A 14,996-nucleotide genomic window follows, 5' to 3' on the forward strand; every position below is an offset into this window, starting at 1 on the left:
GTAAGAGTTTATTTGAAATTAATTTTTAATTTATTTACAAATGGTTTTTTGAATTCAATTTTTTATTTACCCTGTAATCGGGTTGTAGTGTGGAAACCTACAAGGGCCCCTTCTGCCTAACCACGAAGATTCGTGGGTGCAAAAAAATTCCTTGAAGTTGCCAAAGCTGAAAGAAGAGGCGTCAATCTCTGCCAGCTCCCTCCTTTTGAGGCTTATACATCAATGGCGCTGTAATTCAAATAAACAAGACAAAATGAAACCTAATAGAAAGACTTGAAAAGCATAACAACTGTGTAGAACGTGAACCAAAAAACAAGTTTAAAATATGTTCAAGGAGAAAAATAAACGAGTTCACCAACCAACAACATATGGAGAGTTTTTTAATTCCCCATCTTGAACTAGAAAATATAGCCCACCTACCTTGCATGCTCTTGTCATTGTAGCAGCACACCCTTTTCTTCACTGTTGTAGGCTCTCATCGGGCACGCACGCGCGCGCACACATATATATATAAAATCTAGGATTAATTTAGCCTATTTGGCTTTGTTGTTGAACGGTGAGCCTTATCAACTTGAACTCTCTTGGGATGCTTCCAATGGCCTTGCCTTAATTAATTATATGATACACATGTAATATAATTAGCAAATTTAAGATTATAAGATTCATCTTAAGAGCCTGTTTCCAGCTAACAATTTATCAAATGGATAAGAAATATGTATGTAAATACGTATGTATGGTGATGTAGAACAGATAACTCTATAGTATATGGAATATGTAGACACGTATAATGAGTAGCTTACCTTTACAAAATCTATTATGGAAAGATGATCAAGAACTTTACAAAGACTCGGTTTCTTTTACTGAATATTTTTAAGATTCTATTAGAATTTATTTTAACATAACTAATGAAAATATAGAAAGTCTTACTACAAGTAGTTTTCTTCGTAGTTATCATACTCAATCCGGGATTAAACACGGTCAAGAAGCCGAATTCTAGGTTATACAGGTTAACCCTAATTAACTTGAAAAAAATTAAAAAAATATATATTTGAAGTTTTAATATTTCATAGGAAAAAATTAAAAAACAATCCATATGAATATAAGCTATATATGTTATAAATAATGAAGTTTAAAAGATTATTTCAAAAATTTTATCCCACATTAAAAAAAACATAATTTTTTTCTTGTGAACATAGAGTATATATATTAAAAAACTTCAAATCCCACATTGAAAAAATAATTTTTTTCTTGTGAATATAAAGTATACATAACAAAGAGTTTCAAATTTTACATTGAAAAAATAAAACATTCTTCTAGTATTTATTTAATGAACTTTAAAAGAATTAATAACCAACTAAAAAAATATAAAAAGGGGTCTCTAGCTAAGAGAAAAAAAACATTTGAAAAGAAAAAAAAACTGGTCTCATCTGAGTTTTGCTGGATTGCCTGAGTCGCGGGTCAACCAGGTTTTTCCTGGTTTTTGCTCGACCTGATCTTTTGTCTTACTCGGATCTATTCAGCTACCGGGTCGATCTGATTCTAGATCGACCTATCAGGTCGATCTGATTTTAATAATTATGGTTTTCTTAGATTCACTTGCACAAAAATCTCAGCCATTAGATTTATAGGATATATTATTCATTTGGATCCTCTCATATTTTCAAGTTCTATATCTCACAATTGGTTTCGAATTCAACGATTCGGATTATAATTAAGGTGAGTGAAATAAATAGGGATTGAGATCCTCTTATGCTGGTTAAATCTAAATTAGTGAATATAAATTGAACTTAAATGGTTTAGTATAATGACAAGAAATGATAATAGCTTACTCCTTATTGTTTTATTAATGTCGCCTACATAGCACAAAACATTGAATTCAAAATCAATGATTAGGCTCGAAATATGACTAGTATGATCCAAAACTAATAATAAAATAATATGAATTAAATTATTTACTAATTATGCTAATTCAAAATAAATTTAATGATTTGGGTTTAATTATCCTAGCCATACAAGTGGTTAAGGGAATAATTGCATTCAATACTAAAAAATATATAAATTACTCATGAATTATGCCCAAAATTGAGCAAAACAAATCCATAAAATACAATGCTAAACTGTTTTAAAGATTTTCGCAGACAATTTTGTTTAAGATTCTCAATATAATTTTCATAATAGTAATAATACAATTGAATTTGTGCTGCGGAATTATGAATAGTGCATTAAGTTTTATCCGATGAAGGGAGTATCTTACATTACTTAACAAAAAATAAAAATAATTTTATGTTTCATAAAGTATATTTAATTATAGTATACAATGATAATTTTTTTTTTTTTATATACAAATAAAAGAGGGTATAAATCCATGCTCACCTATAATCGGCCCAAAAGGAAAGAATCATATGAAGCGTAGGACAATATATATGTGTATCTCCTCACAAAATGTAAAGAATATTCGATCAGATTTGTTGATTAAGAACTCGATACTATCGACTCACTTCAAGATGAAGCTCAAAGAGAACTACATATTTCTTCATTTATTTTATTACAAAATCGAAAAACCTTCTATCATGTTTGTTAAATAAGAAAGAAAAATAGGTAAAAGAAATTTTGTTTTAAAAAAATTAAAATAATTTAAAAAAGAGTATTAGGAATAAACAAAATTGGCACTAACAAATAAAAAGACTTGTTAAAAAAACAAATCAAAATAATATATTTTTGAATTGTAATCCAATTACTAATTTAAAGAAGATTAATTACCTAATCAAAGAATGAAATCAAGAATTTTGAATAGTTTAATATAGTAATTTATTTTCATAATTTTTTTAGTTGTATTCCTATTATACTTTTCAATTATTTGATTATAACAACACATCCTATTAATAAAATAATTTTACTTTTAACATAATATTAAAGCAATGAATCTTATATATTGAGTTTTTTTTTTATTATTATTTTAAAATTTTTTCATCTTATTGGCGAGCAACATTTTACCCATATTTACCTGCCAACCATTAATTTATTTTATTAATCTTTATTTACATTCTTTTCTTAACTTTTTTTTTATGTTCACCTTTTTCTTTCTATAACTACATTAGATCCCTTACTAGAAAATTTATTTTGTTAGGTTTTTTCGTTTTTGCCATTTTTTTCTATAATCATCATACATCCCTCCATTACAAGAAAATCATATTATTATCAACTTGTATTTGATTAAGTGATTTAAACTCTAATACTATAATTTATTAGTTTTTTTATTCGTTCTTAGAATTGCAATTTTATTATGCTTTTGATGACATTTCTCTCATTCATGAAGTATTAACTTCATGTTATATTTTTTTCAAGTTACAAACTTGAGTAAAGTTTGAGTTGATTTTTTCATGGTTTACATAGAGTTAAATATTGTCATGTAGATTTTGTTTTGTTTTTTATTTTGTTTTTCATTGGTTGTTACTAGTTTGAATAGCCTTGGCATGGAGGTTATTTTTCAAAATGGTCATCAAGATTTCAATATTATCTTTAAATATAGATATCAAATCCATGAAGATTTTATTTAAAATCTCTATAAGTTTGAGAGAGCATATTGAGGAAAAAAAAATATTTAGATTGCAATCCAATCAATACAATCACCAATAATGAAGAAGAAAATCAAGAACTACATCAAAATATTAAATCAAGAATTTTGAATAATTAAAGATTTTAATTTATTTTTCATAATTGTTTGGTTGGGTTTATGAATACCTTTTAATTGATTGATTGTAACCATATATATCATATCGATAAAGTTTCTCATTTTTAACAAGATTAACAAATTGCATGTACTCCACAAACAAAAACTTTAGGCCCAAGTAAATGAAAGATTTTGTCATTTAAATTCTGTTTGTTTTATGAAAAGTAGATTTTTTTTTAAAAAATAGTTTTCATAAAAAATATAAATTCATGAAAAGTGAATTATTTTTCAATGTTTGACAGTGTAAAAAAAATAAGTTGGAAAACACTTTCTAATATTTGGCTATGATATGGAAAATAACTTCTAAAATTTTAAAATTTTTTCAAGTTTATCAAAAGAATGAAGACCAAATTCATAGATGAAAAAGTTATGAAATATTACGATTGTTATTTATTTTTTTGAGTTTATGAAAAGAATGGAGAATGAAATTAAAAAAAAATGAATTTTATAAATTATTTCAAATTAAAAAAAATAACAATAAAAAGAATGAGACCAGATTTGATAGATAAAAAAAAAAATAAAAGATGATGAAATTAAAAAAAAAAGAATTAGTTTCATAAATTATTTCAAATAAAACAAATAACAATCAAAAAAATAAGAATCAAATCTGATAGATAAAAAAATTCAATTAAGAGAAAAAAAATAGCAATAAAAAAAAATTGAAATTGATATGAAAATTAAATTAATCAAAAATATTTTTGAATTTATTGCAATTTTCTAAAAAAATATATTTCATTCAAAATAAAAAAAGTATTTTTCTGAAAACTAAATTAAATTTTTATTTGACTAAAAATTATTTTTCATTCATTAATTTTTTTAAGGCAAACAAATATGAAGAATTTTGAAAAACTATTTTTCTTGAAATGAAACAAACGGCCGCTTTCATTAGCTATCAATCCTAATATTATACTTCATTGAGGACTTCTCCCGTATGATTACTGCCTCCATTTGGCCATGCATACAGAACCCATAAAATTGCTTTCAGAAAAATTAAAATAGTGTTCAAAATCAGTGATAAATTGATTTCCACAGGAACATTGCATGGAGAAACAGGGAGGAAAGTTGGTAAGGCCAATCAAGTTGGAATACACCTGCGCAACCAGGACTTGCCAACTATTCTAATCAACTATTTTATTATTTTATTATTTTTATACGGACGTTGACAAATTCTCCATCTGCAAATTGCACCCTCTCCACTTTGTCACTTGCTGCTATATATACTCTCCAACTTCTCTAGAGGAAATGGAACTTAAATCCACCACTCTCATTTACAAGGGAAGAGAGGGATCAGGGAGAACTCCTCAAGATTTTCTTGGTGAGAAAGTGAGAAGCGAACTTTCAAAACTCCACCAACCCTCTTTCGACTCGTTCCTTCCTCCTAAGAGATAACAGATTTCAACATCATTTCCATTTTTTTATTTCAAGAAACCAGAGAGAGTAAGTTCTTGCATGTTTGCCTTTATTTTAGCATCAGTTTGGTAGGTGAAGAAGAAGGATTTTAAGGAACACAAAATCTCGGTTGTGATTTCTTCAGTACCGTGAAGACCTCACCTCAACCAAGCCTAATGGTTGCTCTAGGCGCAGGCTTTCATGCTAGGCTAACTCGCCAAACTTAAGTCTTTGACATTGGGCTTAATTAATTCAATTGATAAATAAAATTCGTTGCTTCTTCTTTGCTCTCTTAACCTTCTCTCGGCAAGCAAACAACAGAAAGTCTTCTCTTTTATTGTTTTATTATTATTATTGTTATTATCATTGTTTTGGCATTTAAATCAATTTCCTGCTGTTTTATTTTCCATTTCATGATGTGGAACTGATTCTCTTTTTTCTTTTTTCTAAATTCAATTCAGAATAAGAGAAAGATGGATGGCGTAGAGAGGGCTCGAGCTTCTGGTAGACGATCAAGCCACAACAGCTTGAGCAGGAGCATAAGCAGGAGCTTGAGCAGGGCTAGTTGGAACATGGAAGACATGTTTTCAATTGGCAGGCAATCTAGGAGAAGCAACCTTGTCGATGAAGATGAAGAAGCTCTAAAATGGGCTGCCATAGAGAAGTTGCCGACATACAATAGGTTAAGAACAAGTATCATCAAATCTTTCGTGGATACTGAGGACCAAGGCAGCAAGATGCAGCAGCATAAAGAAGTTGATGTGAGAAAGCTTGACATAAATGAGAGACAAAATTTTATCGACAAGCTCTTTAAGGTTGCAGAGGAAGATAATGAGAAATACTTGAAGAAATTCAGACAAAGAGTCGATAAGTAAGTTTCTTGTTAACCTCTCTCCCATTATTTATCATAGAATTAGTCTTTTGCTCTTCTGGTTTTGTTTATTTTCCCCTGTTTCATCATGGCCCAGATAGTCTAGTCTTGTTTTCCAGAAATTAAAGCCAACCAATAAAGCTGCTAGAATCATAAACAAAAAATAGTTCATCATTTGCTTTTCTTTGTTCTCCCTTTCTTAAAAAAAATAAAAATAAAACCAGCAGTGAGTATTGTTTTTAGTGACATGTTTCAACTCATCTAGACCCTGCAGGTCGAGTCAACTCAATTAATAATTTCCCTGTAATTGCAGGGTTGGCATCCGACTCCCGACAATTGAGGTCAGGTTTGATCATTTAACAATTGAAGCTGACTGCCATTTTGGCACCAGAGCTCTCCCCACCCTTCCAAATGCTGCAAGAAACATGTTTGAATCAGCTCTTGGTGTAGTTGGGATTAATTTGGCTCAGAGAACTAAGCTCACAATCCTCAGAGATGCATCTGGGGTTATAAAACCTTCACGGTAACTATATCTATGTCTTTTTTCGTTCTGTAATTACTACTATCTATCCTTTTTCATCAGCTGATGTGACCTTTTAAATTTTGTTCTGTTACAGGATGGCACTACTGCTGGGACCACCATCCTCAGGAAAAACAACTCTTTTGTTAGCTCTAGCAGGAAAGTTGGACCCGAGTCTTAAGGTTGGTGACAAATATTTATCATATATAATATATGTTTGTCGTGCATAAGAATGGTGTTTTCTTATAATTGATACAATTTCTTTTTGAGCAGGTTACAGGAGACCTAACATACAATGGATATGAACTCAAGGAATTTATGCCACGGAAATCATCAGCATATATCAGCCAAAACGATGTTCACATAGGAGAAATGACCGTGAAAGAAACCTTGGATTTCTCAGCAAGGTGTCAAGGGGTCGGGACACGATATGGTGATTATATTATACGAAGTTTAATTATTTATTTTCTCTTGTCAATCGAGGGATAAGAAATTAATGAAGATCAAATTAATTGAATTGGCTATGTTATATTTATACCCATAGATCTCCTAAGTGAGCTTGCAAGAAGAGAGAAGGATGCTGGAATATTTCCAGAGGCAGAAGTGGATCTTTTCATGAAGGTAAATGCCAAGCTAGCTACAAATTAAGAAAGAGCAAGTTGCCACATGCATGCATATGTGGCGTGACATCATAAATATTAACAAATCTTGAAGTTACATAATAAATTTCAACTGTAATTTTCAGGCAACTGCAATGGAAGGAGTTGAAAGCAGTCTCATTACTGACTACACACTCAAAGTAAGTTCAGTAGAATTTCCCTAACAATGGAATATCATTGCTTGAAATAACCTTAAGAGGATGGTGGCATGGAAGCTTCATGTGTGGTTCAAGCTGTCTTTATGACTCTTCCAAGTTTCTGATAAACTCACGGTTGTCGCCACTAATTTCTCTTTTGTCAAAGATTTCTCCTCGCCACCCACCACGTTGACTGGTGTCTAGCCATGCTGGCGTGGCTGGGTTGTGCTTGACCCCTTCATTTTTATGTTTTTTAAAGGATTTTTGGTTGGTGAACCAACTTTTGGATGCATTATTACTTTTTCGTTTTCATTTTTTAATTCCACCAACTAAGCACAATGTCGTAATTTCGAAATTTTGGTGTCAAATAACTATCATGTAATCATTCTAAACCTTGCTAATTTCTCCTTTTTAAAATTTTTTAATTTTGTTTTGGATGAGCAGATACTAGGACTTGATATATGCAAGGATACCATCGTCGGAGATGACATGATACGAGGGATATCGGGTGGACAGAAAAAGCGAGTGACTACAGGTTGATAATTTATAATATAATTTACGAATATTATTTATCCAATTATATATCCCAGACTCGAGGATTTAGGTGGGGGTTGCTTTTCACTCGAGAACACTAAAGTTGACAAATTGTGTGTTGGCATATTCTTCCTGCAAGCCTAAAATTAGCTTTCTGTACTGTTATATTTGACCATTTCCTTGTGGTTCTCCCACCACTCCTCTTTGGACATCCAGCGCTGGTGTCTTTCTTACAAAAGCCATTCGCAACTGTCGTTTCTCTGTTATAGGAACCTGTTTAAGAAGTTGCTGCCGTCGAAACTGCAATTACTTACTTAATCATGCTTAAGAAGGATTAAAATAGAGGCCCTTCCATCGAATGAAGTCAAAAGAACATTTGTTTAATGATAATATGGGCAAGCATGTAGCTAGCTGCTGTCATTTTGTTTGTTTCCTAATGCTTTAATCTCCATGATTAATCCAGGGGAGATGATTGTTGGACCCACAAAAACACTTTTCATGGATGAGATATCCACCGGTCTAGATAGCTCCACGACATATCAAATAGTGAAGTGCTTGCAGCACATTGTACACTACACCGAGGCTACAATCTTGGTGTCCCTGCTCCAACCTGCTCCTGAGACGTTTGATCTCTTTGATGATATCATCCTTTTATCAGAAGGCCAGATAGTATACCAGGGCCCACGAGAACACATTATTGCTTTCTTTGAGAGCTGTGGGTTCCGCTGTCCTGAGAGGAAGGGCACAGCTGATTTCTTACAAGAGGTAAACCTCTTCGTTTTTTTTAATTGAAACCGGCCCATAACCAACTGGCGGGCTTTGGCCTATGTCAAGCAAGCCTAGCAGACACCTCATGGTTTTGATTAATGGCTCTTGACTGCAGGTTACTTCGAAGAAAGACCAGGAACAGTATTGGGATGATAGAAACAAGCCATATAGATACGTAACAGTCCCAGAATTTGTTGAAAGGTTCAAGAGGTTCCATGTGGGGATGAGGCTAGAGAATGAGCTTTCCGTGCCATTTGACAAGACCCAAGGCCACAAAGCAGCTCTGTCATTCTCGAAGTATTCTGTTCCCAAAATGGAACTACTCAAGGCATGTTGGGATCGAGAATGGATACTGGTTAAGAGAAATGCATATGTTTATGTAGCCAAGACGGTTCAACTTCTTATTATGGCAATTATAATGTCCACGGTGTTCATCAAGTCTAAAATGCACACAAGGAATGAAGAAGATGGAGCGGTATACATTGGTGCCCTTTTGTTTACTATGATCATTAACATGTTCAATGGTTTTGCTGAGCTCTCGCTTGTAATCAAGAGGCTTCCAGTATTTTACAAGCAAAGAGATCTTCAATTCCATCCTGCCTGGACTTTCACTCTGCCAACTTTCTTGCTGCAGCTGCCAATGTCTATAATTGAGTCTGTTGTTTGGGTGTCAATTACCTATTACTCCGTTGGTTTTGCACCTGAAGCTAGCAGGTAAAGAGGCGTAGCCAATCCACAGCTTCTCAAATTAACGATCATGTTGTTTTGCACGATCATTTGAGTGACAATTTCCTGATCTTGTTTTTCAGGTTTTTCAAGCAACTGCTGCTGGTATTTTTCATCCAACAGATGGCTGCTGGACTCTTTAGGCTTATTGCTGGGGTCTGCAGAACCATGATCATTGCCAACACCGGCGGGGCTCTCACTCTACTCCTTGTTTTCTTGCTTGGCGGTTTCATCTTACCTAAAGGTTAGAATGAAATAACATGTTACCCCCTAGCTATGTCAGAATTCTGAAATTCTTGGCTTTGAATGCATTAATAGAGAGTTGCTGCCATGATGACAGGTACCATTCCAGATTGGTGGGGATGGGGTTATTGGGTTTCACCTTTGTCTTATGGTTTCAATGCCATAGCTGTGAACGAAATGTCTGCACCAAGGTGGATGAACAAAAACGTGAGATATCATGCTCAAAATAACTCTATCTGCAGCATCAACCTTTACATATTATCAATTAAATATACTAGAGTTAGCATTTAGACTTGTGTTATAAATAAAAGCAAGTTTAAGAATAATATTTTGATTGCATTACAGGGTTCAGACGGCTCTACCATTTTAGGCACAGCAGTGCTCAAGAGCTTTGATGTTTACACAGATAAGAACTGGTATTGGATTGGCACAGCTTCTATTCTAGGCTTTGCTGTTCTATTCAATGTTCTCTTCACCTTTGCTCTCGCGTACTTTAGTCGTAAGTCAAAGCATTACCTTCAATAAAATGTGCATGATGTGAAATTGTTTTACTGATTTCAACTCGTTCTCTTCTTTAAGGTAGCTAATATTCTTCTTGTTTTTGTTTGACAATAGCTGCTGGAAAGCCACAGGCCATAATCTCTGAGGAAACAAAAAAAGAAGGAACCAATACAAGTAAGGAACCTAAAAAGATATGGATTTCATGCTCTCTGTTTCAATCTCGTCAGAACTGCATAAAACGCTTCAATTCCTTACATGGACTTGTCATATCACAGGTGAAATGGCAATCTTGAGAACGAGGAGCCCATCCAATCCCAATGGAGTCAGTGGAAATGCCGATTCACTTGAGGCAGCAAATGGAGTTGCTCCTAAGAGAGGAATGGTTCTTCCTTTCACTCCTCTAGCCATGTCCTTTGACAGTATGAATTATTTTGTGGACATGCCCCCGGTAGGAATCAATACCTTCTACTTTCAGTCTAAACTCAATTTATCAAAAGCTTCATTCATCCCATAGACATACTACTTGTGAACCCGAACTCTTTTATACAGAAAATACCACTTAAAACTCCTTCAGTAAACAATTTTAATTGATGGTAATAGGAAATGAAGGAGCAAGGAGTTCCAGAGGATAGGTTGCAACTACTTCGAGAAGTAACAGGAGCATTTAGGCCTGGAGTACTCACGGCATTAATGGGAGTCAGTGGAGCTGGAAAGACCACACTGATGGATGTTTTGGCAGGAAGAAAGACTGGTGGATACATTGAAGGTGATATTAAAATTTCCGGGTTCTCCAAGAAACAGGAAACGTTTGCAAGAATTTCTGGATATTGCGAACAGAATGATATCCACTCTCCTCAAGTCACTGTTAAAGAATCTTTGATTTATTCAGCATTTCTTCGGCTCCCTAAAGAAGTCAGCAAACAAGAAAAGATGGTAAATTTGTTACTGCTCCACAATTTAACTTATCATAATTAAAGTCCGAGGTGGTAATTTACGAACTAAAAAAATGGTGGGATTTTATCTTTTCAGATTTTCGTGGATGAAGTGATGGAGTTGGTCGAGCTAAACAATCTCAAGGATGCTGTAGTTGGGCTTCCAGGAATCACAGGGTTGTCAACAGAACAGAGAAAAAGGTTAACAATAGCAGTGGAACTGGTTGCTAATCCCTCCATCATTTTCATGGATGAACCAACTTCTGGTCTTGATGCAAGGGCAGCTGCCATTGTTATGAGGACTGTGAGAAACACTGTGGATACTGGGAGAACAGTTGTCTGTACGATCCATCAACCTAGCATTGACATCTTTGAAGCCTTTGATGAATTGTTATTAATGAAGAGGGGAGGACAAACAATCTACTCAGGACCATTGGGTCGAAACTCTCACAAGATCGTTGAATACTTCGAGGTAATTTGATCTCCCTGAGATTCTCCTGATCCAATAATTGATAAAGATGGATTCCTTAACCTGATTTCATAAATAATGGCTGAGTTATTACAGGCCATTCCTGGAGTCCCTAAAATCAAAGAGAAGTACAATCCAGCGACATGGATGCTAGAAGTGAGTTCAGTTGCAGCTGAAGTCCGGCTTGGAATGGACTTTGCGGAACAGTACAAATCTTCATCCTTGCATCAGTATGTCCAGTCACAACCATACGAAAATTATTTATTTATGTTATCTGCTAAATTTCAAATTTCGAGCTCAATTCTTGTTTCCATATGAGCAGGAGAAACAAGGCTTTGGTGAAGGAGTTGAGCACACCACCACCAGGAGCAACAGACCTTTATTTCGCCACTCAGTATTCAGAGTCTGCATGGGGGCAGTTCAAATCTTGCCTTTGGAAGCAGTGGTGGACATACTGGAGAAGTCCTGATTACAACCTTGTTAGATACTTCTTCACCTTGGTTTGTGCTCTTATGGTTGGTAGCATATTCTGGAAGGTCGGGACAAAAAGGTCAGTATCTATCACTCCTGCTTAGAATACAAACATAACATGGTTGATCTGTAGGCCAAAAATTTATATATGCTCTATGATATTCAGGGATAGCTCAAGCGATCTGTCTATGATTATCGGTGCCATGTATGCTTCTGTCTTGTTTGTTGGTATTAACAACTGCTCAACTGTACAACCAGTTGTAGCAGTCGAAAGAACCGTGTTTTACCGAGAAAAAGCAGCTGGAATGTATTCTGCATTACCCTATGCCATTGCACAGGTGAGTTGAAGTGGAATTAATCTGTATCCTTAAAGAGCTTGTGTACATATACATCAAACTGACCGAACTCTGTACTGTACGACATGCAGGTTGTTTGTGAAATACCATACGTATTTGTTCAAACTACATACTATACACTTATTGTGTATGCCATGGTGTCCTTCGAATGGACTGCAGCCAAATTCTTGTGGTTCTTCTTTGTCAATTTCTTTTCCTTCCTTTACTTCACATACTATGGAATGATGACTGTTTCCGTTACCCCAAACCACCAAGTAGCAGCCATCTTTGCAGCAACATTCTATTCTCTCTTCAATCTTTTCTCTGGCTTCTTTATACCAAGACCGGTACGTTTATTTTCTTTCTCAAGTATTCTCTTTTGTGATCATTTTTAACTTAATCTTCGCCGTACTAGTGTAATGACACAACTCTGTTTCCGTTTGAATTTTCAGAGAATTCCCAAGTGGTGGGTCTGGTACTATTGGATTTGCCCTGTAGCGTGGACAGTGTATGGACTAATCGTGTCCCAATACGGTGATGTTTCGGACCCCATTACTGTTCCTGATGGCAGTCGTGTCGCGATAAAGGCTTATATACAAGAAAATTATGGATATGACCCAGATTTCATGGGGCAGGTTGCCGCAGTCTTAGTTGGCTTTACTGTCTTCTTCGCATTCCTGTTTGCCTTCTGCATAAGGACACTGAACTTCCAGACAAGATAGGAGAGATTTATCAAACTAGTGAAGCAAGATTTGTAAAAGCTGAGCTTGTAGATATGTATAATAGGGGACCATACGGATTACAGTTTAGTAGAAGGTTATGCTTGTGGCAATTGTACAAGGTTTGTATCGTTCTTCATAGCAATATAAGTTGCAGATTTTGTTTTGCAAACAAGCATGTGCAAGCGTTTATTAGCTAGTAAAGATGATGGCCGATATAGAGATTGAACAAGAGATTGAACACAGCAGCTATTTGATTGAGTAATTCACCACACTTTATTGATAAATATTGTGTGCAATATATACAGCAGCGTGGAATCAGTTTTGAAAACAAATAAATGGTAATGCTAAAACTGCACTATTACAATATACAGCTGCAGATTTCATGTTCCAAATATAGCGTTGATGGCAGTCTTTGCCATGATTTTTGGCTATTCCTTCTTTATGTTGATTTGAGCAGATTTTCTGCATGTTTCCCCCTGCTACTCCCAATCTTGTTACGCAAGATTGAGCTTCAATCAACAAGACCAATCTTGTTACGTAACACAGTCGTTCATTGCATTGGCCAGTGGCCGGTATTCAGCCTCCATTGAGGATTGTGCAACTGCTCTCTGTTTCTTGGATGTCCATAAAATGGTATTAGGTCCCCAAAAACTGATGTATGCAGACGTTGACGTGCGGTCATCCACATTCCTAGCCCAATTGGCATCAGAATATGTGTGTAACACTAAAGGTCTAGCTCTGTGAACCTGAATACCATAGAAAATGGTTTGTTTTAAGTATTGTAGAAGCCGTTTGGTTGATGTCTAGTGAGTTGTAGTAGGCTTGTGCATAAATTAAGAGAGTTTGTTGACTATGAAGGATATATCTGGTCGCGTCAAAGAGAGGTATTGAAGGCTGTTCATAATGCGACGAAATCCTGTGTTGTCCACAGCAGCGGTGCCATCAACCAGTTGAAGTGACTGTGATGTGGACAGAGGCGTGGAGATATCTTTGGCACCACTCATGTTGCTATTAGCTAGAAGCTCACAAACATATTTATGTTGTGTGAGGAATAAGCCAGCCTTAGTGGGAATGACTACAACACCCAAGAAGAAGTGAAGAGATCCCATGTCCTTGAGAGAAAACATGTCTCCTAGCTACTGAATGAAGGTGGTCACAAGAGTGGGATTGTTCTTTGTTATGACAAGATCATCTACATAAACCAATAAGTAGCAGAGATTAGAGTCATTATTGTAGATGAATAGAGAAGAGTCTGCCTTAGAGTTGTGAAATCCCATAGATGGCCTTGTTCAACCTGCAGACATGGTTAGGTTTGGACAAATCTTTGAACCCCGGAGGCTTCACCATGAAGACAGTTTCAGTTAATGCACCATTAAGAAACACATTGTTGACATCCATTTGACGTAATTCCCAGCCACTAATGACTGCAATAGATAATACAGCTCTTATAGTTGCTGGTGTTACTAAAGGGCTGAATGTTTCCTTATAATCAACCCCTGGATGTTGATGGAAACCCTTAGCAACTAGGCGGGCTTTGAATCTATCGACAGAGCCATCTGCATTTCTTTTTACCTGAAAGATCCACTTGCAACCCATGGGTGCATAGTTGGAAGGTAATGGCATTAGGTCCCATGTTCTATGTTTCATTAGTGCAGTGAGTTCATTTGACATAGCCTCACGCCAGTTTTCATAACCCAGTTCTAAGTTATTCTCTAAAAATCAATTTCTTTTTCAAAATAAAAATAATAAAATAAAATAAATAAAATGAAGGCTAACAATATGGAGAAAGCAGGCTGGGGAATCAAACTGTAATTTTTTGAAGGAAATTAAAGACCTAATTGTATCCCATTATGCCCAAAAATGGAGAAAAAAAATGCAAATTCAATGTGAAATTAAATAATTATTGGACGGATTTGCATAAAAATTAAGTCTAAGGACATAATTAAATTTTTAATAGACCAATTTGATTTAATCATGAGCCAAATTAAA

General features: G+C 34.8%; 1 protein-coding gene across 1 annotated transcript; it reads left to right on the top strand.

Moving 5' to 3' along the window:
- The first annotated feature begins 4,962 nt into the window (after positions 1 to 4,962).
- Positions 4,963 to 13,179, top strand: LOC118062648 (ABC transporter G family member 29). Its single transcript, XM_035076483.2, has 22 exons — positions 4,963 to 5,167; positions 5,581 to 5,990; positions 6,304 to 6,513; positions 6,608 to 6,692; positions 6,784 to 6,943; positions 7,055 to 7,131; positions 7,256 to 7,309; positions 7,751 to 7,841; positions 8,304 to 8,605; positions 8,724 to 9,322; positions 9,418 to 9,578; positions 9,675 to 9,784; positions 9,923 to 10,076; positions 10,193 to 10,252; positions 10,354 to 10,526; positions 10,679 to 11,011; positions 11,108 to 11,482; positions 11,576 to 11,709; positions 11,802 to 12,029; positions 12,117 to 12,288; positions 12,378 to 12,632; positions 12,738 to 13,179. Exons 2-22 carry the CDS (start codon positions 5,593 to 5,595, stop codon positions 13,005 to 13,007), a joined length of 4,401 nt encoding a protein of 1,466 aa, XP_034932374.1. The 5' UTR covers positions 4,963 to 5,167; positions 5,581 to 5,592; the 3' UTR covers positions 13,008 to 13,179.
- The last annotated feature ends 1,817 nt before the right edge of the window (positions 13,180 to 14,996 follow it).

Source organism: Populus alba, chromosome 1 (assembly GCF_005239225.2).
Source record: "Populus alba chromosome 1, ASM523922v2, whole genome shotgun sequence".
In the NCBI taxonomy this organism is placed as follows: domain Eukaryota; kingdom Viridiplantae; phylum Streptophyta; class Magnoliopsida; order Malpighiales; family Salicaceae; genus Populus; species Populus alba.

Excerpts from the sequence above, each read along its gene's own strand:
- LOC118062648 (XM_035076483.2), top strand. The coding sequence starts at position 5,593 with ATGGATGGCGTAGAGAGGGCTCGAGCTTCTGGTAGACGATCAAGCCAC. Across the intron at positions 9,785-9,922 it reads CAAGGTGGATGAACAAAAAC|GGTTCAGACGGCTCTACCAT; the intron begins GTGAGATATCAT and ends ATTGCATTACAG. Across the intron at positions 11,012-11,107 it reads TCAGCAAACAAGAAAAGATG|ATTTTCGTGGATGAAGTGAT; the intron begins GTAAATTTGTTA and ends TTATCTTTTCAG.